The following is a 25,395-nucleotide window of genomic DNA, read 5'->3' as shown; positions in this document are numbered from 1 at the left end:
CATTTCCATAAGACGTGAGGGCAGGCTCATGTCTTGCTCATCTCATCCTGAGTCCCCTACCTGGTGCCTGGCCCAGCACTGCACTGCATGGAATGGGCCCCGAAGGACTCTTCTCCTGTGGGACTTGGTCACCAGTATAAACAGACACAATTAACATTCATGTCTGCACCAGGTTTGGCTGCAGGTTTACTGCAGCCAGATTGGCTTCCAGTGTGCCAGCTCAGCCCAAGCCATTGCATTCCACCAGGAGTGGTTGGATATATGGAGTTTAGAGCAAGGGGCATTGCAGAGTTTATTTATTTTTGTAAACTGAGTACTACATATCTCCTATAATAGTATGATTTCTACTGATGTGAATATGTACATTTTGTTGTTCTGGGAAACTAGTTGTTGAACCTTGAGTAGCACATCACCAAGGAGGCCTTTAAATTTAGTTACTTCTGAGAGTCTTGCTTGTAATGTTTACCTACAGATTTTTTGAGTTGGGATTGGAAGGAGCAGTGGTATTTGACGCCCTGTGTCTGTCCAGTAGAGTAAAAGCCATGTGGCAACGGGGAAGGTCAGGCCTTGAGCAGGAAGGGACCTGGTGTGCTGCTAAGAAGCTAGTCCATGCAAATCTCAGATTCCAACACAGAAGCCCTGAGTAATCTACCAGCTACGAGGGAAGCCAAGAGCTTATGGGGCATGAAGCTTATATAACGTTTGGGGGGGGGGCTTTTAAAGGGAAACAAATGCAAAATTAGTTAAAGGGCTTGGGAAAGTAGGGGAAGAGGCCCCGAGGCTTTAATGTCTTTGCAGACCAGACTTTGATCAACCAAAGGAACATTTATAGAACCTAGCAAGTTTTCACCCTGGGATCAGAAATGTAGAGTGCCATTTGCAAGCATTTCTCAGTGGTGATATAAGAAAGCAAGAGGAAGAGGCCATGTGTCTCATAGAATGAGGACCCCTGAACTTGAGAAATGACTAAAAGCACCTCTCCTGTCTCCTTTCTCCTTTTAAGGAATTGGCTTGTGTGACTGTGGGGCCTGGGAGGTGTATACACTGTAGATGTAGGGAAGAGTTGGCGCTCCAGTGGTGAACCACAGTTCTTTTCTTCTGGGGGCAGGGAGGGCAGCTTCCATCTTTTCCCTTAAGACCCTCAGCTGTCCGCCTGGTTCTGGAGGGTCACCTGTGTTACTCAACTGATTTGAATCTGATCACATCCAAAACAGTACTTCACAGCAGCATCTGGGCAGGTGTTAAACAAAAAGTGTAGGTACAGTTATCCATCACCAGCCTCCATGTAGATTCTAGACCTCAACCTTGAGTAGGGCCAGCAAGCACAGGTGTGTGGAAATGGCCAGTGGTGCCTAGCATGGAAGAGAATGACCACGAGCAGGTTGTCAGTTCTGGAGCCCTGCCCTGCTGCTAGTGATTCAGCCATCATCTGGAGGGAGGGAAGCCCTGTGCAGCCGCAGGTTTCTGTTGTATCAAATGGGAGTGTTGGTAGAGATGTGGCAAGTCAGATGTGAGAGGACTGGACTTTTTCAAGTTTTTTTTCATGTAGAACTCTCTTCGAAGCAAAATCCAACTGAGAAATGCAAAGCCCCAAGCGGAGTTAAAAGTAGCTTGCCTGGTCGAGTGGTTGGCAAGGAACGAGAGGCAGCTCCCCCCGGGCAGACTGAGAGCTGTGAGGAGCCCAGGTGGAAAGCTGTTGATTGGGGTCATTATAACCCCACTCTTCCTGCAAGATCACGGAAGGACAACTCGGGTGTTGAAGTCATGTTCTTTCCAGCTGCAAAATTTGCTTCCCTTTTGCCGAAATGTGTAGTTTTTGCGCTTGTTTACACACACATTGCTACCTAGACATATTTTTACAGTTTAAAATGGAACATTATGGTTCAAAAGAACTCATTAGAAAGTCTCCATGACAGGTCAAATTCTACGACTTACTTGAACTTCTGTATAAGACCATTTTAGCTTAAATATGCTATCAGTTTTTGTACTGGTCTTTATATGTTTGCTTTTCTCGGAGCCAAATTGAATGTTAATACCAAATTTACAGTATCTAGGTATAAATACCTTAAGAAAGAATACATAGTTCTGAAAAGATGAAAAATGTGAAGTACTATGTATTTGTTTCTGCACAGTTTTTCTCTGTTATTTTAGCATTAAGATATGGTTTCTATTGATGAACTTATAAATGATAAGACATAAATGTGTGAAATCTTGAATGTGTTCATTATAACAAAACTTGAGGCAGCCCGTATGAGGAATCAGGATGATCATTAAATGAACTAAGGGGACAGCTTAGAGAGTCTGAGGGTATTCAGGATAGAGTTTCTGGGGATTTCAAACATGAGGATGGACTCTGAGTCAGGTCTAGATCTGAGCTGGCAGGAGTGTGGAGGAGTTTCAGCCATGTCACATGGGAAAGCATTCGAGAGAGCAAGGCCCTCTCTTTTAAGGTACTAGGAAAGGTAGGTTACACTGTGAACAGAAAATAGTAACTCATAGGATTTAGAAAAGTCTCCCCAGGGGTGGGGGCATGGCATTCTTCTAAAATAATTATTGATTTCAGATGGCTGTAACCTCCAAAGTGACAACAGGCAGGATCGTGAGAATCAATCTGTAGGCAACTTGATTTTAATGAGATGAATGGCATTGGGTGATGGCTGTGATGTACAGTGAACAGTATATTTATATACACTTTTTTACAAATTTCAGTGTTGATAGGATATTTGTCTGACATTAACTCAGATTTCCTCACGTAACCAGCAGTTCTGCCCAGAATAGCATTTATGTGAATTCATATGTTTAGTTTAAGAGCTTGACCATGGTTACCTACAGGGGAGGGTGGCAGGCTGCTAAGAGGCAGCTACAAAGAGATGAGCCATTGAACTCACACAGAAAGCTGTGATCAGAGCATCCCTGTCCATCTATCAGTGCTTCTTCCCTGTGCTTCTTTCTTGCATGTACGTAAAGTGTTGCCACAGTGTCCTCATTACGTTCCTGACATTTTCAGTAAGGCGATAGATGAATGCTGCCTTGGCCGGGTTGTAGTTAGCCGTGATGACTGAGGGTGGATTTAGCAAGCTCAGGGGAAGGGATGCACTATTTTGTATCTTTTTCGAAGGTGCTATATTCTATTTGATCTTTTTTGCATGTTATTGTTTCTTTTAGGCATATAAAATTCTGCACAATAAAAAAAATCCACAGAATTTAGCTCTAGAATTGACCCCCGCCCCCAGCAATGTTTTTCATCGTAAAATACACTTTTTGCTTTAGAGAAAGCAAAGGCTTTCCAAGTTAATTCTGCATAGCTGAAATTCTTTGGCTAAAAATTAGTTGTGGATACTAGGGGAAAATTTATGAATTTCAATTAATGTTTTAGCAAATCATAATTCTAGTCTTATATTCCATGCAGTTTAGTGTTTTGGATTTAAAGATCCAACACTGAGGCCAGTGCAGTAATAAAAGTGATTCAAAAGTAATTACAGAGATTTGCTGTTGCCTTTGCATTAAAAATGATGATGATTTATGCTTAGTGAAATTGTGGTCTGTGGCTCTATTTAGGTATTCTTGCTATTAAGCTGCTTATTAGTTATGGTCAGTGATTTACAGCTTATGAACTACATTAGAGGGCTGTAAAATTATTTATTCCTTAATAGTTAATAGTAAATTTGAAACAGACGTTAGGTTAATTATAATCTTGTACATTAAAAAATGCATAGTAGCCCTTTTGTCTCTTCTTTGCTCTTTTGAAATTCATTTCAAGTGAATGGGAAAATGGGTGATTGGATTTGGCAGCCAGCCACTGGAATTGCTTCCGCTTCCTGGCTTGCAAATAGTTAACATCCTTTCTGAATGTTCATGGAAACAGTTTTAACTTCTTACTCTGAGTCCTTCAGGCTAAACAAGTGGGAGTTGTCACCATAATTTGTATTTACTTTATGCTGACATAAAAATTATTTTATTTTTACTTGAAAGTCAGAGCTACAAAGAGGGATCGGGCGAGGGAGGGAGTTTTCCATCCACTGGCTCACTCCACAAAAGCTGTAAAGCTGGAGCTGAGCCAATCTGAAGTCGGGATCCCCTGCGAAGCTGTGACCATGTCTCCCATGTGGATACAGGGGCCCAAGAACTTGAGCTATCCTCCCCTGCTTTCCCAAGCCATAAGCAAGGAACTGTATTTGACATGGAGCAGTTGGGTTGTAATGGCACCCTTAATCAATGCTAGTTCCACAGGAGGAAGCTTAGCCCAGTATACTATGGCATCAGCTCCTATCCTGGCATTTCTTAAACTAGGCTGAACAAGGTCTGCTGTGTGGCTCTTATCCTGGATTGGGGTAAGGGCTGTGGGAGAAGGAAATGTAGAGGAGTGAGCATACTCGCAGGAGCAAGTTTGTCATGTTGCCCATTACAACTAGTAATTGTCTATACGTTTACATGTGTCCTTGCATGTGTTTTTATGTGTCCATACAATGATTCAATGATTCATGGGAAACAGAAATTAAATGATAAATTTGTTCATTGTGCAAAAATATAAAATTCATATATCCAAGAGCCTTTCAATAAGTTTATGGAAAATATGGAAAGTGCATTCTATGAAAAAAGCTATCCATGGCTTTTAGATGTTTTAATCCAAAATAAAAATTTTTTATTGCATTTTCCACCAAATTTTTGAAGTTTCACCATATATTTGTGTGTGTGTTTGTATGTATATATATATATATATATATATATATATATAAAACCACCCAGCATAAATGTTAGGCTTCATCAGAATAGGGATTTCTTATAAGTAAAAAATCTGAGAGAAAGAGATTCTGTCCATAAAACTGTTAAATCAAATGAGAAAATATATTTGTATTAGTAAGAATAAGTCAGACTACATTTTCCTAAGGAAGTGTCTTCACCCTGAAGCCTTTCATAGCCCTGGTGTTACAAACACACCTATTTCTGGCTCCAGCAAAGTCTAGTGTAGGGCTGTGGGAGCTTGCTTCCATGTAGGGGCTCAGAGACCCATGCCTGCTTTGTCCTGTGGAAGGTCCCCTGAATACCAGACCTCTTAGAGGCAATAAGCATGGGACGTGGATAACTTCCTTCTGCATGTATCTTATTGACCAGAACCCCATCAGATATCTAGAATGTGCTGGTTTAAGGGGCCTGAGCACTTTTCTTTAAGAAGGAAATTAGAATGATGAGAGATTAATACATGGTGTTTGATTAGCTACAGTGTGTAAATGCTGCTGAGCTCTTTGCTTGCAATCACGAGAATTTAGAGGCTGCAAATACATGATGGATTTTAAACAATTTCCTCATCTCCCACTTCACTCTGCGCCATGTTTGATTTGGAAAGATAATCCGTAGGTTGGTACACGGTTTTCTCCTGGTCGCTGCTCCTCCAACATCCTTTGGAGTGGCTGGTGGCCTCCCCAAGGTATCACATTGCCACTGGGCAGGCCTGCTGTTTGCTTTAGTTTGTTCAATATTGGGGTCCGCCTTTCCATCTGTTCCTCAGTGGATTCTCTTCCTTTGGTAAGAATTAATGGTGCATGTTGGAGATACAGGCGAGAACACTGCGATTGCGAGGTCTGGTCCAGTGTTGTGTCGATTTTCCTGTGTTGCATCACAGATCACCACACTCAGTAACAAAAATTACTGGCTCAGTGTTGTGCAGCTCGAAACTTGTTGTAAGCTCCCATCCTGACATAGTGTCTGCTCAGTGTGTCACAAGGCGGAAAACCAGACTGGGCTCTTACTGGTGACTGTGGGGAAGAACAGCTTACTGGGCACATCAAAGTTGCTGGGAGGATCCGGACCCCTGCAGCCGATGTTGTGAAATCCCAGTTGTTTTTGCTGGTTGTTAGCCTTGGGCGAACTCATCCTTTGTAGCCGCCTCCCTTCTTCCTCAGACCAGAGATGGTAGGTAGAGACTCTTTAGCATGGCATCTCTCTGACTCCCTATTTTCCTGCTAGAGATATTAAACTTTGAAAGGGATCAACCCATTAGACAAGGTCAGCCTGATGGAGACTGTCTTTATCATGCACTGTAACCAAATCGTGGGAGTGACATCTCATCATATATTCGCAAATTCTGCCCTTACTTGAAAGGGAAAAGTTTCTACAAGTACAATGCTCTTTGGGGTCATTTATAGAATCCTGCCTCCCACTCATGTTTCTACCCAAGATAGATTAGAAAGAAAGTCTTTGTGTAGGGGATCTTGGTTTTTTTCCCTGAATACTGATTTGGAAGGCAAGAAATCTTTATACAACAAGAATCAGGTGCCAGCGCAGGAAAAACGATGCCTGGAGTTGGTGGAGAGAAGTTGGATCTTCTCTTAAAGACTTCCTGATAGACGGGAAATTCTTAAAAAGACAACCTAAGGTAGTAATGGATGTTTAAAATAGTTTGCTTGATTTTAAAATTAAGGACTCATAACATTTCATTTACTAAGTACAAGAAGAAGCATAGTAATGGCTAATTAAAAGAGGTGAAGGAGGCAGAGTGGATATAAATCCGTTGGGATCTTAATAGAGTGACGATAGCCCTTAGAGAAGAATGCTGCTAATGATTGTTTAAAGCCATGTTGTGATTTTTCATAAGTGGTTCAATAATTTTCTTACATGATAGCTCCTCAGAGAGATCCTCACTTACCAATGGGCACCTCACCTCTTGCTATCCATTCGGTCTCTTAACTCTGTACAGAATGTGTCAGAATTTGAAACTGCCATCATTTGTTATTTAGCTATAAACTTATTTCTGCATCATTTAGTAAAGAAGTGTGACCATCATGTTTCCTGTCAGTTTTACCCTGGAGTGGAAATATGGAGAACCAAGTTTTGTCCTCAGTTATGTCATTAATGTCCTTAGAGGTTACTTATTGGTATTACTTCTTTCTCAACATCTTTAAGGAAATTTTTGTTTTGTTGTATTAGGAAAAAAACCTGTGGGGAATGATCTGCTTTCTTTGTATGTGGACTAAATGTTTCTGAACATTGGATGGTCGTGTGCCCAAAGTAAAGAAGTGCCACAAAGGACGTGCACAGACATCCTTAAAGTAAATTGTTTCTCCTGGGCTAGTCCCCAGTGTGACATGCTGTACTGCTGTGCTCTGGAACCTTCCCTGCCACTGCAGGGCCTGACAGAGACTGTTTTGTCAACATTGTGTAGCAGGAGTGGTATGAGTCATTGAAGTTGTGAGGTGATTTGTTCTTGCAGCATCACCATCCCATTCGCAGTGGTGCCTGTGGTCTGATACCTGTGCACACTTCATTAGCTCACATTGACTTTCAATCCTGCGTTGGCCATCGCCGAGCAGACGGTTTTGGACAGGCTTTGACAAGCACCGCATGGGTGCGATGTGACAGCTTGTTGGTCTAAGCTTCATGGACTCTGTGAGAACTGCCTAGCATTCACCTGTGTGAGCAGGAAGTGCAGGCAAGTTGCCACCCAGGAGGAAACTTTGCCAGATGGGCAATGAGAGCTAATGGACACACACTCCTCTCCTTGTTCTCCTCCACGAATGGGTCTGAGACATATTTGCTAAGGCTCCTGGAAAGCTTTTGCGTAATTGGGCAGCATCCCCCCAAACACGCCTTCAGTGACCAGCCCCATCATGCATTCTGTGTTGACTTTGCTTCCATCATTCCTTACCCCTCCCTTCGCCTCCCTGGGATCACGTTCCCAAATAAATGACCTGCACAGGAGTCTTTGTCTTATACTCTGTTTGCTGGTAGAAGGTGACTCATCATCAGTTGTGTCTTCATTTAATTGAACCAAGTGGAACATGACCCACCACCAGAGTGAATTATTGAAACATACTGAAGAGGATTTTACTGTATGTTTATAGTCCCTTGCAAAGCTTAAGCATTTTACTACTCAGACAAGAGGTTATTGTTAGATTTTCTGATCCCAAAATAAGTCCTCCTCCATTCCCAACCCCATACCACACACAGATTAATCTTCCATCCTTAGTTCTCAGTCCATCCTGATGCCGGAACACACAGATCTTAAACTGGAAGAAATCCATGTGTTTTTGAGATTAAGTGATTTGCTGAATAGTGTGTTGCTATAACAAGTGTCTAAGTGTTAAAGCATGGTTGAGGCTTTGGTGGGACTCTTGTTGCTAACACCTGGCTGCCCTTCAGCCCACAGTTGCCAGGCCAGAGACTCTACCCTGCTGGATGGTTGTGTGATGCCTCAGGAAATATTACCATGTTTAGGAATTGAAATGGCCACACTCTCAGGGATTCTTGGCACTACCTCCTCTGCTCTATTCCTCAGTCTACTCCTTGGAAATCTTAAAACCTCCACATGATGCAACTGGAGCTATTGTATCATCCAACCAAGCCTCTTTATTTCATATATCAGAAAACAAGCCCACAGAGGTTAAGGAAAATGATCCACTTTGTGGGGTGGGGGCGAGAAAACGAGGGGGATGCAATTTTGGCTGTTAAGAAGAACCATTCTTTTTTGACATAATTAAATTCTTGATTGTAATGTTCTTAAATGAACCATAAAATTCTAAGCATTTACAAGGCAAGTGTGATTTTTAACTAAGGCTTTTTTTTCCACCCCCAATCTGAATGTTAAGGTGGCAGATGCATAACTAATCTTAGCTGAATCCATATTAAGAAATCAGCAAGGTGTCTGTATTTAACTTGCATGATCCGTGAATATAATGTAGTGTTAAGTAGCATGATTTTTACACATTATGCCTGAAAATAAAAAAGCATCAGCTGCTTTAACATGAAAGGTTATTTTACATTTGATCTCAAAGGGAATGGGAAGCATGGGAAGAAAATGGTTGAAGAGCTAGTTCCTAAGTGTGATTTCAGTAGTGTGTGTGTCTGTGTGTGTGTGTGTGTGTGTGTGTGTGTGTGTGAGAGAGAGAGAGAGAGAGAGAGAGAGAGAGAGAGAGAGATAGGTCTTTACTGGATGGGTGAAAGTCAGTGCCCAGCCATGTGTTCTGTGCAATACACAGGAAGCTCCTATCTGAACAAGGGAGATTCTAATACATTTGTTGTTCTATTTTAAATTCTCTGAAAAATATGCAGTTTACTGACTTCCATATTTTGCCTGGAGATTTTTTTTTCAATAGATGTGTATTATGTTTTTGGGAATTTGGGTCATTTCTGCTTTATCTCTGATTTCACATTTATTTTTCTTGTAGAAACTACATGGGCTTATCTGTGTTCTCTGTCTAATGTCTTGGCTGCAGTAGGTCAGATTCCTGAAATAAACATGACAGTTGTTAGGGCTGAGCTCTGGAAGATGGTGAAGAGAGGAAATGTGGCTGTTCTGACTTACGCAAAGCCTTTAGTTTGTTTGAATGTTGCTATAAAGTCTTCCAGCATGCAGAGACCACTAGAATTGACATTGGGATTCTGGGGTTTGATTTTTTTACTCTGTTAACTAAGTTTCATTTAAATAGAGTTGAATTTATGTAAGAATCCAATTTCATCACCGGATGATTCTATTCTCCTGGGAAAGTAGCTTTGAATCCAAGGAATACAGAACCTTAAAGAATTAGTACAAGAGACCTCGACTTCATTTTACTACATGTTGTTATCAGTGGATTTCTCCATGAATCACATTTTATGAAAATGTTTCAAATGTATTTATATGCTTGGTCACTTTTAAATCGGTATTTTTTCTAAAGCGTAGGGCTATAGGAAAGTAAGAAAAATGTAAGTCAGGTCATGGTCTTTGTGCGCTTGTGAATTTGTGTTTATATAAATGCACACATGTGTGTGTGCTTGAGGGTAGACGAGGCTTATGTTTTTAAAACAATTAAAGAGGTCTTTATGTCCGAATAAGCTGAGAACTGTTCATATAGTAGTTACATTCTATAGGGCATGCTTCACAAGGCTAAATGGCATTTTGTAAAGTTAATGGCTAAACAGTGCTTAAAGCATACACATTATTCATGATTTATTCTAATAACATTTGTGGATGACTACCTTAATATTGTGGCTGAACATCCATTACAGTTTTGTGCTGAAGCTGTGCCAGAATATACACATCTTTAGGGCTGGGTTTACATCACATCCCTCTCAGTGACTGAGTTATCTAAGTCCATGTCTTTGTGAAGGTGGGTGCTGGGAAGACACCCAGAGTTAGGAAGGCTTATACAATGCTGTGTTATATACTAAGCACGAGTTAGCTCATTTATTCCTCATAACAACCCTCTGAGATGCAGGTGTTACTGTTACTCCCATTTCACAGGAGGAGAACTGAGTCAGAGAGTGTAGATGTTAAACTTGTCCAAGGCCAACCATATAGAAAGTAACAAAGCTTTTTTTCCCCGTTTTTTTGATTTTTCTTTTAAATGTTATAAGCAATTTTTTTTATCATTCCTTCCTTCCTTTCTCTTTCTCTCATGTTCTCTTCCTCTCAAAAGCAGAGAGACATCATCTAACTGCTGCATTTCTTCAGCACCTGCACTAGCCATGGTGGGGCTGAGCAGGGCCACACTGCAGCCATGAGCTGTGAACTCAGTCCAGTCCCCACGTGGATGACAGGAACCCAGATTCTTATCCCCTGCTGTTGTTCTAGTTGCACATTAAAAGGAGGCTGGATTTACACGTGGAGCTAGGCTGATACAGGATTCAGACATCCCAAGTGGTACTTTAACTGCTGGAGCAGGAGAGACTGAGTAGATCCATGCCCGCTCTCCACAGGGACTTCCTGTCTATTCTAGCAGAACTGGATGGATGATGGCATGGCTGAGGACTACCTGGAGATTGAAGCAGTCTTGCATGTTCTCCATTCACTCCCCTTAGCCCCCAGATTTCTTTTCTTTGACACACAAACATATAAGCACCTTGTACTCACTTGGATGCAATGACACAAGGCTACTTTGGACTCTTACCGTGACGCCCTTGGATCTGCGTTTTGCTCTCACATCTCCTAGCAAATGTGGCTCACAATGGCAAGTGTGTCTGGTCAAGGCTTACAAGACATAAACAGCCTCAGTCCCATTTACATGCTTTGCTGCCTCCCTTAACCCATTCACATTTCCTTGAGGTTTAGTTGGGCAGTCAGCATCTTACGCAGATGACCTTGTGTGTGCCGTTCTCTTCAGGCAGTGAGCTGCTGCTCCGTTTGAGTGTGTCTTTTTGCTGGACATTTGAATGTGTCACTGAGTATCCTTGCCAAAATCAAGACCAATGTAGAGAATGGAAAGTGGTGTGGATCCCCTGGATACTCCTTCACTGTGGCTGCTGCTGAACTTGCAAATATGCCTCGTAAGGAATTGCTAAAGAGGATTATGACACGTGTCTTGCTTCTCTGCCCATTTCAGTTTGTCAGATGAGGTCAGGGCCCAGCAGAAGTCATGCTTCTGTGCTGGGGGAGCACACACTGGATGCTGCGAGGGAGAGGCTTTTTTTTTTTCTGCTGGTTTCTGGCTATGCTCACAATTTTGGGATTGCCAAGAGTGGCAAATGTAACCCCATTCTGCCCCCTGCTCAGAGAAGCATGCCTTCCCTGGCAAACTGGCCATGTTAGAAAACCTCTCTCTGGGTTGAGAGAGGAAACTTGCCTTACCTTCCTGACTAGAGGATTGCAGAGTTTCTAGTTCCTTGAGACGGAAGCAGCTAGGAGGCAGGAGAAACAATATGGAGTGATCGTCAGGAAGGACAGAGTTATGTTCCAGACTGATGAGTTGGTGTGAGACCCAGGGATGCTAATTTTGTGACATCTACCATGTCTCTTGCCTCTAAAAGTGAAATAAAACAATGCTCCTTAGAAGTGTGGCCCACAAACCCCGTGGGAGCCCCATGACTCCTTCAAGGGCTCTGTGAGCTGGGGCTGAGTTTACAGTACTGAGCCCTTACTTGCCTTTCCAGCCTGTGATGTTGACACTGGTAGAACATGAGTGATTGTGGGCTTGGTTGATGTCATCATTTGCACCAACAGGAAGCAGGGGAAAGGCCATTTTTGCTAAAACAAGCCTGATGAAGAGGTAAAAATGGACAAGTATGTTAACTATTGCCCATTGTGTAAATTCTTTGAAAAAGTTTCTATGGCTGAGTAAAAACTATTCACATGGCACTCCTGTTGTCAATGAAAGTGTGTGGGAAGTTTGTCTGCTGCCAGCTGCTTACACTATTGTTTGAATTGCTAGCTGTACTAGCCTTTTTTTTTATGAGAGTCCATTTTCACTTGAAAGAACAGCTAGATAAATATTTTGCAAGTTTCTAGAAAATAAACACAATGACTCTAACATCCCAAGAGAGCAAGTTGTTGTTATAGAATCTGACTATGCAAGGAAAAATTAGAATTTTAGTGAACTTATAGCTGCCACAGTGAATTAATTTTTTTTGTATTTGTAAAAAAATATGGGTGATGATTTAACAAATGTGATGTTTTAAAAAATTGTATAATTATATATGCATCTGTATTTGCGAGATTTGTATACCGGAGAAGCTTAATGCATGAAATGAAAATAAAATCATGCATGAAAAGAAAATAAAATCATGTATGAAAAGAATCAATCAAAGTAGAGGCTGGATCAGTGATTTTAATGGAAAAATAGTCCAAAATATTCATTAATGCAATTTCAGATTCGCAAGTCTACTGGGGTTTGAAACTTCCTCTTGTTGTTTTGCCCAGATAGCAGCATGGGCATCCCCGGTTGTCTGTCTCAAGACTGTTCAGATACTGCTGTGTCCTCTGCAACAGCTGTGCAACCTGGATTTGCTTCATATGCACTGACTAAAAAACGTATTGCCACAGAATGAATGTAAAATATCCAGTCATCCATCAGGCCAGACTTGAACAGATAGGGGAAATAATGTAAAGCAATTTTATTCTTCTTAATTTTGAAAATAACATGTTATTTTTTTCATAAATTATTATGTTGGCATGGAAAGCATTTAAAATTTTAAAATAGATAGTTTAAATATTTATAAATTATAATTTCAGATACAGTGAATTTCATATTACAACCTGTGTAAGCAAAGTGTTTTTGGAATCCTTGGTTTTCCTAAGCCAGTGAATATCTCCCAGAACCAAAATATTTGCGAACGGTTGGTACAGAGGTTGCTGTGTCTCCCAGCTGGAGGCTTCTGAGCTGTCAGGAGATTCCTGAGGTTTCTCAGATTGGGAGCAGTGAATATTTCATTATGTATCTTCCAGTACATCAATGACAATTATTTAAATACTTTCTCTTTAAAATGAAAAACCTAATAGAACTCAGATTATTTGCATTACAGATGAAACTCTCACTCTTTAAAAACTGACATCAAAACAGAAAAATAGTTGCATTTACATTCAATTTTTATACTCACAACTATAGTATGTTATTTGAAGAGAAATGCTTGGAAATAGTGGCTGCAACTTTCTTTTCTGGTCTTGCAACTGAAAGCAAGTCATAAATAGTCAAGTTAAGTAACAAACCAGCTTGTTTTGTGTTTTTTGTTTGTTTGTTTGTTTTTGCCTGGGAGGCAGAGGGAGATGGACGGTAAGAGAAGGCCCCCATGTGCTTGTCTGCTCCCCAAAGGCCCACAAGGACTCCGGGTTGGGGCCAAAGCTGGAAGTGGGAACTCAGTCCAGGTCGTTGGAGGGGTCTACTCCATGACTCCTCACCTGCTGTCCCAAGGGTGTCGGTCAGCAGGAGGCTGAGGTCAGGCCAGAGCTGAGTTGAGCACAGGTTCTTCAGTGTGTGACACAGGATCCTAACTAGTGTAGTAACTGCTAAGCCCATGCCCAGGGGACATTTTACACAATGGAAAAATGGTATTTCTATATGCTGCTTATTTGAAATTTTGGGTGCCGCAACAAAGATTTCAGTCTTAATTTTGTGTTGTATACATGGGGCCCACGTATAAACATGGTACTGGGTAGTGCTTATGTTTCCATCAATCATTTTTTTACATGATTTAAACAGTTTGCATCACTGACTGAAGTCATATTTTTCATTATAGATTATGAATGAAATTAAATATGTCTAACGAAGCATTTCGTACATTTGATATAAGTGAAAAGAAAGTATCTTTTGCATAAAGTCACATTTGCATGTCCTGTCAAAAGCAGTGAAGCAGCTGAAATATTCCTAATGGCATTGGAGAAACTTTCTGTGAAAGAGCTGTGCATTCATTTCTGTGGTTGCTGTGTCTTCCAGCAGCCTGAATGTACGTACCCCTTGTAGATCTGGAGGCCCCCGGGATCGAAACCGAGGTATTCACTGGGCCACCTCCCTCTACAAGGCTGCAGAGTAGAACCCTGCGTTGCTGTTGCCACTTCCGGTGGCTGCTGGTCTTCCTTGGCTTGTCATTGTGTTCTGTCTTCCTTTGGCTGCTTCTGGCTATTGGTGCTAATCCAAACCTAATGTAGTAGATTCTTGTGAAGGGTGATTTCAGTGACCATTAGTCTATCATGATGGGTGACTTCACTGTGAGCCATTCGAGTGGCCGGGGTAGAGAGAATGAATAAATGGATGATTGAGTGACTACATGAGTATCCTCAGGACACAGCTGAGCAGGGTTGTTGAAGACTGACACCAGTAGAAGTGGGTCAAATGAAGTCACCCTGGAAGTTTTCAAGAGCAGAAAACACTGATGTTCCATGCACTCTAGCTATTTCTGTCCTGGCCTTTTGGTGGCACATGTATAGGCCTGGGATTTGATTGTATTTTTGGTGGTATTTGGAGACCTTAAAGCATAATACTGATACAAATTCCCAAAGCCCACACTACTCTCTGTGCATGTGGTTCAGTCTAAGCCAGCCCTCTTGCATCTGACAGCCGCATTTCCCATTGCCCATTTCCTCATTTCCTGGTGGCTATTTAAGGTCTCCTCTTGCTCCTTACAGTGCTATCCTGGCGCAGTGCATGGCCTCCTGAGCAGCTGGCTTGGGCTCCATCATCAGTGAGAACGGGGTGTGTTGCCCCTGCTGGTGACATCTTTGCCCATCTGCTTTCTTTTCCTGCTATCCAGGATGAGCAGTTCCTCCTCTTCGCTCTAGCGTGTCTCTTTCGCCGGATGTCTGCTCTTGACCTCAGCCACACTTCTGGTCCCTAATGAACCCTTCGGTTTTCACCTTTGTTTATTCGTCTCCCTGGAGTCCTCAGCCTCAATCTGCAAATATTCCTAAGCTTCCTTTTATTCTTAAACTCACTGCTCCCAAGACTACCCCTAACAACGCTTTGATTGCGCTATCTCTAGTGTTTTGAAAGAGTGGGGACACAGCCCTGGATTCCTGTGACCAGCTGTGAGTTGTTAGAAAATAACCGAAAGTATCAGACAGAATTCCCAGCAGTGGAATTCCTAAGGCTGTGATTCCAGGCATTGACATGGAGGGGGCCTAGCTGCTCTAAGTATTGGTGGTAGTGATTGTGGGGGGAATGCAGCTCGTATAACTCCTGCTAGCCTTGCAAACCATAACCCGGTGAACTGTTCTGCTTGGCTGGGAAGGAGCATACACAGAATATCCTGTCTGTTTCAGTATCAAGCACTGAACCAGCACTACAATTGAAGACTGGATAGCACAAAAGTTTATGTAATTGGGTGGTATGTGTTTCTAAAATCAAAAGAAGAGAATACATGTAGATCATCATGTAGTACATTCTGAAGTAAGCCAAGCATTTTTCTAGATTGTAGGATCCCAGGAAAACCACCCCCTGAGACACATACGTTCAAAGTACACACACTACTTGGTGAGTGGAAGTTAAAGTCACAGCTGGGAGTTGCTGTCACACGGCGCACTTTTTATATGTAGCAAGTTAAGGAAAATACAGAGGAATCATTCCCAAAGTCGTGATGCCACAGCCAGGGAAAGCCACGTATCTCTCAGTTTTGATAGAAAATGAATACTTGGAAGGGGACTTATTTTTTTTTGTGTGTGTGCACAACAAGGCTGAGGTGAGGATGGGCTGCTGCAGGTGCAGCTTGAATAATGCTCGCACATACATGTTATGTGCTACTGAGACCAATGCTCCTCTGGGGATGAAGCTCCCTATGTTCAAATTAAGCAGAAGGCAACTTTCAGATACTGCCCAGCTTGCCTGTGCAGGAACTCTTGCTGTAGGGTTTGGGTCAGTGCAGGGTGATTGGTGATTGTATCTCTCCCTGGAATGAAACTGGAAACTTATAAATCAACTTTGAAAGATCCCAGGTGCTTTAGGAGCCATAAGGTCTTGAAGCAGAGAGAAGTAAGACTTTTGAGCTGCTCAGGGCATTGGCTGCCGACAAGGCCACACTTAAGTGCCAGTGATGTTTATGGTATGAAGTTGCATCCCGTTGCCTGCTGGGGACTGGGTACCAGCACAGGCCCTCACTGAAGTTTAAGAGGGGTTCCTGGATAGCTTTGCTATAGCAACCATTCTTCCCACCTGGGTACCAGTTCAAGTCCAGGCTGACTCACTCCTGATCCAGTTCCCTGCCAAAAGTGCCTGGGAAAGCACCAGAAGATGTCCCAAATGCCTGGGAGCCTGCCACCTTGGTGGGAGACCCAGATGAAGCTCCTGGCTTCTGGCTTCAGAAGCCTGGCCCAGCACTGGTTGTTGCAGCCATTTGGGGAGTGACCAGGCCGTGGACAATCTTTCCTTCTCCAGCTCTCTCTCTAACTCTGACTTTAAAATAAATTGTTAAAAAGCAAATTCCCAGGAAAACAGTGTAATGAGAAATTATATGTAAAAATTATAATGCATAATGGTAAAGGCTGATGTTAAATACAGTGTGTCTGTGGAGATTGAATGAAATGTGAAATGTGGCTTTGATATAAATGAGGGTGTACTGAACTGGACTGCCTCTAGACAAATATCTACTTTTCTTGTTTTTTCCACCCATAATAAAAGCCACTGTTGTGGGGATTCATGTTGGCAACCTTGGCTTGAGAATCTCTTGAGGTGAAAGAAGACCTTGTGTCTTGTTACCAACCACTCAAAGATACTGCTTTGTGATTCTATGTCTTTCAGGAAGAGAGAGGTTAACATTTGTAGCAACATTTGTACCACCACCATTATCCTGTTTCTTTGTACTGTGAGACATTTGTCTTTGAAATTGTATGAAAACTGCAAAATATTCATGTTGGTTACAAGTTGTATTTTTTTTATCTGAGCACCCAAATGTGCAGAATTTGTATTCTTTGGTTCTATGTGCACTTTAGAATAAAATCACAATAGAGAAATAACGCTTCTAGTCCGGGCCAGTGGCCTAATGGCTGGATCCTCAGCTTGCAACTGCTGGGATCCCATATGGGTATGGGTTCATGTCCCAGCTGCTCCACTTCCCTTCCAGCTCCCTGTTTGTGGCCTGGGTGAGTGGTAGAGGATAGCCCAAGGCCTTGGAACCCTGTGCCTGTGTGGGGGATCTGGAGGGTGTTCCTGGTTTCTGGCTTTGGATTGGCTCAGCTTTGGCCGTTGTGGCTGCTTGGGGAGTGGGCCAGCAGACAGAGTATCTCTCTCTCCTCTCTATAAATCTGCCTTTCCCATAAAAAATGAAAAAACAAATTCATGTTTTAGCCTATATATAGCTGTTTGTCTTTAATTAGGGGGCAACTCACAAGCTAAAAAGAGTAACAGGTTTGAAATCAGTTAATCAACTGAGCAACAAAAATAATAATAATCTCATAAATGTTCAGTTTTATACCAGAGGACAGCAGTGTTCTTTGTTCACTGAATAACTTTTTCTGCCCCTCCTCCCACTTTCTCAGATTTGAACTCTAGCATTGATGGCATCTAGCTTAGGAGTCCTGCCAAGTATCTGGGAATGCCAAATCCCTCACCACTATAAAAGCCAAAAACAAAAGAAACTGAGAAAGTCGCAGTTCAGCCCAAGAATTCTGCTTGGTATGAGGATTCTGATTGGCAGTGCTCACCGCATTAGGTGGGCGGAAATGCCAACCACAGTAGTCTAACCCACGTGGGAATGTTTTCCTAGGAACATAGAGATCAACACAGCACAGAACAAACTCTTGGCATTCATTTTTTTCTTTTCCTTTTTTATTTTTAAATACAAATCATGATTCAGGAATATTAAGAACTGAGGATGGCTTCAGCGATGTTTTCGGAAAGGGCCAGCTGTGATGTCACTGCTTTCTTGGTTTCTGTGGCGGTCCAGTGCTAGAACCGGCGAACGAGATGGCAAACGTGCGAGCAGGCTCTCGTTTTGCCTGGTGCGGGGAAGGCTTGTTTCCGGGGTTAGGAGGATGCCGGACAGTTTAGGGGGAAAATGAAACATGGAAAACTTGTGGGAGGAGCTGCTTTCTGAAATGCATGTTTGTGTGAGTTATTTTCAGCAGTAATTCCCTTCCAGCTTGTCAGAACTTAAAAATCTGTTCTCTTCTGTTGCTTTTGAAGAATGGGTGCTAGCAGGTCATGGCTCTTGGTGTCACAGTGTGTAGCAACACCAGGGCACGCGGGCGTGTGGGCCCCAGGCCAATCGCCAGCATTGCCAGTGCTCTCCAAGCGACGTGGTCTGTACTGTGATCACATACTGAAACTTCTGACCCAGCTGCATCCTGACCTACCAACTGCAAGGCTGGGTTTGTTGAATGAATGGCATTTCTTTTTGTAGAACTAAAGACAGGGGAGGTTTCAGGGGCTGCCAGCTAGCTGTTAGCTCTGTGAATTGACTTCAGCTGAGTGTCACGTGTGGCCTCTGCTCTCTGGATGATGACCTGCCCGAGGGCATTTTCTTTATTTATGTCTTGCTAGAACACAGTGACCTTTGCCAGCAAATCGGGGATTCTTCCTGGCTTCAGGCAAAGCTCTGTGTAGCACAGGACAAGGTAGAGATGATTGACCATAGTGAGAATGTTGTGGGGGTGCACCTGCCTCCCCCTGTGGTTTTTTCGCCTTCTTGCCTTCATTCCCTATGTCCTATTGATCCCGATGCCGGAAAGCAAGACTGTTCCTCATGCAAATAGCTAACCATCTTCGATTCTATAATAAATACACGTTGAGAGTATTAAAACCTCAGTTTTGTCTTCTTTGTTTACAGATGACTTACAGAGACCTTCCTCTCAAGCCACCCACTCCCCAACCAACCAAAATCAAATTGGTTTGTCAAGATCCATTGGGCATTACTTTTTCATAGTTCATACATAAAAGGAGGTGATTTTTTGTAGTGTCATTTGTGTGGATATGGGCTTATGGGGGATGGTTAGTTGAACAGAACAGTTATTAATGAGAGCATTGTAACAGCAATTTTAAGAAGACAGGCCAGAAAGTAGCTTGCTTCTCTGGGGAGGAAAACTTCCCAAACATGAATACTGTTACTTTCTGTCCATTTAGTTGGGACTGACTGCTTGGTGCTATCGTCCTGATTAATAATGACATATTATTCCCAGAGCCTATGAAACTGTCACATAATGCAAAATAATTAATAAAAAATATAATGACATATTAGCTTAACATTGCCATCAGCAGGTGGCCTTTGGAGTAGGGCTGGAAACGGCATGTACTAAAGCCACTCATTTTACCTTAGAGAAATGTGTAGCCTTGTTTTCCAAATGAATCTTAATGTTATCTGCAATATAAAGTTTGGGTTTTTTCTTTTACAAAGTTTTAAAGAATAGATCTGGGCCTAAGGTTCATGAGAAAAGGACTAGAAAACAAAACAAAACAAGAATTGATTTTGCTTCCTGAATTGATTCCAGCTTTTCCCCGTAAGAATCTGACAGTCGGGCCCAAGCAGCGTGAGAGTTCTGGGAAGACGCGAGTTCCTTCTTTCTTGGTGCTCTCCTGGGCTTCCTTGCCTTTCTGCTTCCTGCATCTGTCAGGGGCTCTCGGCACACCGCAGAGCCGGGACAGATGGGTATCATCTGTTGCTGTCTTTCAGTTGCAGAGGCATCATTGTGACAGTGAAGGGGTTAAAACTGTCAACACCTATCAGAGCTTACAGATAATTAGCCCAACATAAGCCCAAGAGCCCTGATCCTGATGACCACAAAACAAATGAGTTCTTCTAGGTTACTGCTTTTTCAAAATCCTTATTTCTCTCTCTTCTGCACATGACAAGGATGCTATTTAAATGTCTGTGTGAAAAAGTAACTGTTGATGCATACAAATGATGACTAAAGGTGATTGTGAATCTTTTTTATTTTGGAAGATGCATTTGGAATTAGCACTTGCAGATACAAGTTGAATCGCTCTGCACCCTTTGAGCATGAGGTACGCAGCCCTTCCCATGTGTCATTGCGTTGACTGATGCTCTGTTGCTCAGGTTGTGTACTACTGAGTGATGTGATTTAGGCATGTAGACTATTACAAGATATACTCCCATGGAGGTTTGGAAAAAGATGTCTTTTTTCTTACAAGGAAAACAAAAGGAAAAAACTACCTTTTAAGATGAAGCATAGAGAAGACTAGAATGCATTCTTCATTGATTAACTTGGAAGAGAAACTTGATATGTCGAAAGCAAAGACGTTGAAAGCTGTTTGTTGCCTAAGTCCACATGGTGGTCAGAAAGGGACAAGTGTGGCTGAAACGTAGGAGCAGGACGCCAGGAGGTCTCGGGGAAGAATGGGTAAAGGAGGCCTTCAATAACCCAGCTATGTTCAAATCCACAGGTCCGCATGGCCGGCATCCTAGAGTACTTAATGAATTGGCCGAAGTCATCACAGAACCACTAGATATCATTTTTGAGCACTCGTGGAGGACTGATGAGGTGCCTGAAGACTGAAAAAGGGCATATTTAGAATCTTCTTTCAAAAAGGGAAATGGATGGTGACCCTGGAAAATACTCATCAGCTTAACTTTTGTCTTGGATAAGTTCTGGAATAATCAACTTAGTAAACTGGGTAACTGGCGTGCAGTAACTAGAAAACAAAAAGGCAGTGAAATATTACGTACGAAGATGTGCTGAGGTTGTTTTTAAAAAGACACGTCACTGTGAGACAGTCTCATACATATCTTGGGATTCTTCCATTCATTCTATGAACTGATGAAAATAGATGAAGCTGGCCAAGCCATTTTGGAATTGCTAATTTTAAGTATGCTCCAAAAACTTTAAAAAAAAAGTTTCTAACATTAACTAGTACTAATGTCATTTCCAGATTAACTTTTAACATGAAGACAGTAATTTTAATTTTGTTTTATTTTAGCATACATGTTATTTCACTTCTTATGGGAACATGTTCTTGTAAATTGAGATACCTTCTATAATTATGTGTGATTGGGTTCTTACTTTAAGGTGCTTTATATAGTTATTTCACATGTAGGTACAATCATTCAACTGATAAGAACATCATCAAGGGAAGAACTCTTCTAACTTTGCAGTTTATCTGGCTCGGGTTTAGGAACAGCACTCTTCAGAGTGTTGTGCTCCAGCAGCTCCTCCCCTCCCCCGCCCCAGTGACTTCCAGCACCAGGGTCCCTCCTCGTTTGCCACAGTGCCTTAGCCCATCTCACCTCATCTGGCTGCCGATAGCAATTCTGTGCTCGTGCAGGAAGGTGGAAAGGGTGTTGAACAAGGGGAGCCCGATCCTCTAGCAGCCAGTTAAGAAGAGTGGATTGCTGTGGGAGAGAAATTAAGGTGAATCTGGAAGATTTCTGAATCTTAGTGTCCTCGCCTTTGTCTGTTAATAGTCTTATTTTCTGCCTAAAAAAGAAAAAAAAAAGTCAACCGTATTGCTAGGATCAAAAACTTTGTTGACTGGAGTCCATGGAAGAGATCTAATTAAGCAAGAAGCCCCCAGGGTTGACAGCTGAACTCAACAGCACGAATGCGTTCAATAATCTTCCCTCCATCACGTACAGGATATGAGATACAGGCATTTACATTAGCGTTGTGATAGACAAAAATAGCAAGAAACTCAGAGAAAAACCAAGTTACATTCCTTTTTTTTCCTGCTGCATACTGGTCCCTGGACATAGAAAGGCCTGGATGAGAGGCGTGAGGTCTCCCAGGGCAATTTTAACACAATGCTACCTTACATGTTAATACTTATAAGAATTAATTAATGTAAGGAAATTAAAGCTAAAAACCTGCAGATACTGTCTTTTCAGTTGCTTTCGTAAGATTTTACTTCAATTAACTTTACATCTTTTGTTTCTCAAGTGAATCATAGACTTTAACATTTCTGAGATGGATTTTTTTAAAGGGATAGGGGAGTCTGTATAGGTCACTGATATAATTTATTGCTATAATAAATGGCTTCCTCTTCAAGACCTCACTTCCAGGTGCAGCATCTGTAGTCGATTGGCTTCACACATGTACCTTTGCATGAGTTTGTTGAACTGTTGCTGGAAAAAACTTCAGCGTTAACTATGATCATGGTGCAATCCAGTACAACCAAAAGAAAAAGGAGGACTCTATATGCCCATTTCAGGTTTTGTTTTCTATTGAAGTTATGCTTCTATTATTTGGTCAAATTAAAATCTTTTTACCTGCTATTGGAATTTGAGAATAACAGTACTATAACTGAATTAAGAGTCACAGTTTAAAACACGAAATAGCTAATGGGTTGTAAAGTCTTCTTGGTTAAAACTAGAAGAAGAATAGCTAAAAACAAGCAAAGACACATGGAAGGAAGCATATTAATTTGTTTGCATTAAATCACAATAAAGCATGGGCCCAATGCGGTAGCCTAATGGCCAAAAGTCCTCACTTTGTATGCTCTGGGATCCCATCTGTGTGTTGGTTCTAATCCTGGTGGACCTGTGTCCCATCCAGCTCCCTACTTGTGGCCTGGGAAAGTAGTAGAGGACAGCCAAAAGCCTTGGGACCCCGCACCCATGTGGGAGACCCAGAAGAAACTTCTGGCTCCTAGCTTCGGATTGGCACAGCTCTGGCCATTACAGTCACTTGGGGAGTGAATCGCGGATGGAAGATCTTCCTCTTTTTCTCTCTTTCTCCCTGTATATCTGACTTTCCAATAAAAATAAAATAAGTCTTTTTAAATAAATCACAATAAAACAACATGCATAATGTAAGGGAAGGAATTATATCATGAATTACATCTGGAGACAACTATGCATAAAAATAGTGATTTTTTTCAGTCTTTTATCTGAATGCTAATTATATTTTTGAATATAAAGGAAGAAGCAGTTGACTTAAGAACAAATATGTTATCAAGACTAGAGGATTATCTTGATTTATATTTTCTAGAACAGCTTGAGAGATTGATTCGACTTTTACTCTATAACATTGAAAAATTTGGAAGATTACAGAAAAATTTTCTTCAGTTCATCTTTGAACAGACTTTAGAGAGAATGAGCAGATTTCATTCCTATAAGATATTTCTTGGCAAGGGGAACACGTGATTTTTAAGAGCTCCTTCCTTACCAGAGGAGCTAAACCCCAAGCCTTGGGAAAACCTGAACTTACAGCAACAAAAGACAAGTATTTTCTATGTCCAGAGAAATTTATAACCTCTTGGTGTTGTTAAGAAAAAGCAACAATGTGCCTTGAGTTTACACTGTGAGCTTCCTCAGATCTTCGATCCAACTCCAGGATTAGCCTCATGACGTTGTTTCCTGTGCTGGATCAGTCGAGGGCAGAAGCCATAGTGTGTTTTTGCGGAGTGATCCCCAACAGTTGTGGAACTTACTAAAGATGCATTGTCTCTCGTCATAAGAAGGGGAAAGTACATCCAGTGCCTCCTACAATTCTTGAGAGGTTTAGGAGTTCAGTAACTAAACAAGTACACCTCTTGGCCTAGAGCTGGTATGTCATGGTGCTGACTGCCTGTCTCACTCCCCTCCCTTACTGTGAGCTCTCATCATTACTTCCTCTTGAGTGGAAGAGATCACTTCAGATTGAGTAGCAAGCCTAAGTGATGACTAACTTACCACCATTCACTGACGGGACCTCTGCTGTGTTTGAAGAATATATCCCCCTTTAAAAAAATTATTTTATGACCTAGTTCCAAAGCCTCTGGATTTCCCTTTCCCCCTCTCCAAGTCTTTCCCCTCCACCACTGATTCCTCCTAAATTATAACAATAGTATAGTTCTTCATAAGCAGTGATAATTCCATCATTGCGGAATGCAAAATGGCAGAGTCCAGTATCCTATTGTCAAGATATAGTAACAGTTTCATTGGGAGTCTGTCTTTGATCTGGAAGTGGAAATGCATGTTACATTTTATCTTCACATCTGGTCATCCTTGCCAGGGGCCATGCTAATCTGTGTATCGTTCCAATTTTAGTATATGTGCTGCTGAAGTGAGCACGTATCTTCACATCTGGATATGATAAGTCTCCATTATACAGTCACTATACATTCCCTTAAATGAAAAGTCTCAAAAACAACAGAAAGAAAAACAGAAATTTACAATGCCATGAAGTTAAATAACATGTTACTGAATGACTAATGCACCATTGAAGAAATGAAAAAGAAAATCAAGGACATTCTTGAAGAAGATGATGCTACAGTATGACCTATGAATTAGTGAAGAATTTAATATAAGGAAATTTTTTTTGAAGAAATGAAGATAAATACAATAACATCAAATCTATGAGATATAGTTTCTGCTGATCTTTGTTGGTGAGATGTGTTTTGTAGATGGCAGATTGAAGATTTTTTTAAAAAGGTTACTCAGAGTAGGGAGTTAAGCAAATGTTTAATGATTGAATGAGGAGAATGTGGGTTTTTAAATGGTAATGAGCCAGTTCATAAAGGCTATCCATTTTCAGATCTGGAAAACTAGTGACAGAGACATATATGAGTGTATTTGCTATATTGTCTCTTTTTACAGAGGTTTCAGGCTTATAAATTTGGGGCGTAAATGAGTGAATGGCCAATATGTGTTTTCCTATGATTTTATGGCTGTGATTTTCAAAGTAGGAGTACCAGAGGGCCCTCCCCTGGTTGTTACCTCTGAGATGCAGCAAACCAAGACAAAGAGCAGGTTATGGCAGATCAGCAAGCTCTGTTATTGAAGGAAAACCAGATGTGGCAGTACAGAAAAGCACCTGCTGGAAACTAAGATGCACATATCTGAACTTTTCTCGAAGGGCCCTATGTATTTTAGGCAAATCCAACAGCAGCAGAGGTTAAAGAAAATGAAATCTTGGCACAAATGTTCGATATGTATGATTTCTGACACGTCATATTCAATTAGACACCAAAATATCATGCCCAGACAGGTGAAGTGTTTCCAACTTTCCAAGTTGATGTTGGATTAAGTGTGGAATGTGATACCCAGGGGCATGGAAGAGAAATGGGAGTCTGACCCTAAACTGCCATTTCTCAGTGCTGACCAAGAGCCAAGTATCAGGGAAATTTTACATCAGCTGACAACTTGTGTTTAGAATAAATCCATATAGGTTCATGCACAGCTGCCCTATTAACCAAATCAAGTAGAGCAGAGCAAAGCAAAGCAGTGTTTTCAAGATTGATTCATTTTTATTGGAAAGTCAGATTTACAGAGAGAAGGAGAGACAGAGAGGAAGATCTGATGTCTGCTGCTTCACTCCCCAAGTGGCTGCAACAGCTGTAGCTGAGTCGATCAGGA

The 25,395-nt window shown here is 41.6% G+C and overlaps 1 protein-coding gene and 1 non-coding gene across 2 annotated transcripts in view; one reads left to right on the top strand and one right to left on the bottom strand.

Moving 5' to 3' along the window:
* The window catches only part of SAMD5 (sterile alpha motif domain containing 5), a 44,247-nt gene extending 23,014 nt beyond the window's left edge, over window positions 1-21,233 (top strand). The window contains exon 2 of the mRNA XM_004587297.4: window positions 20,508-21,233. Within this exon, the coding sequence (XP_004587354.2) occupies window positions 20,508-20,570 (63 nt within the window). The 3' untranslated portion in view covers window positions 20,571-21,233. The remainder of the gene's footprint in view (window positions 1-20,507) is intronic.
* A 2,774-nt stretch (window positions 21,234-24,007) lies between these two features.
* Window positions 24,008-24,111, bottom strand: LOC118758391 (U6 spliceosomal RNA). The gene has a single exon (XR_004995686.2). It is a non-coding gene; the product is annotated as a U6 spliceosomal RNA (small nuclear RNA).
* Between the last annotated feature and the right edge of the window lie 1,284 nt (window positions 24,112-25,395).

Source organism: Ochotona princeps, chromosome 1 (assembly GCF_030435755.1).
Source record: "Ochotona princeps isolate mOchPri1 chromosome 1, mOchPri1.hap1, whole genome shotgun sequence".
Classification (NCBI taxonomy): Eukaryota; Metazoa; Chordata; class Mammalia; order Lagomorpha; family Ochotonidae; genus Ochotona; species Ochotona princeps.
The sequence above is the reverse complement of the archived record's forward strand: the minus strand, read 5'-3'. Positions and strand labels throughout refer to the sequence as shown.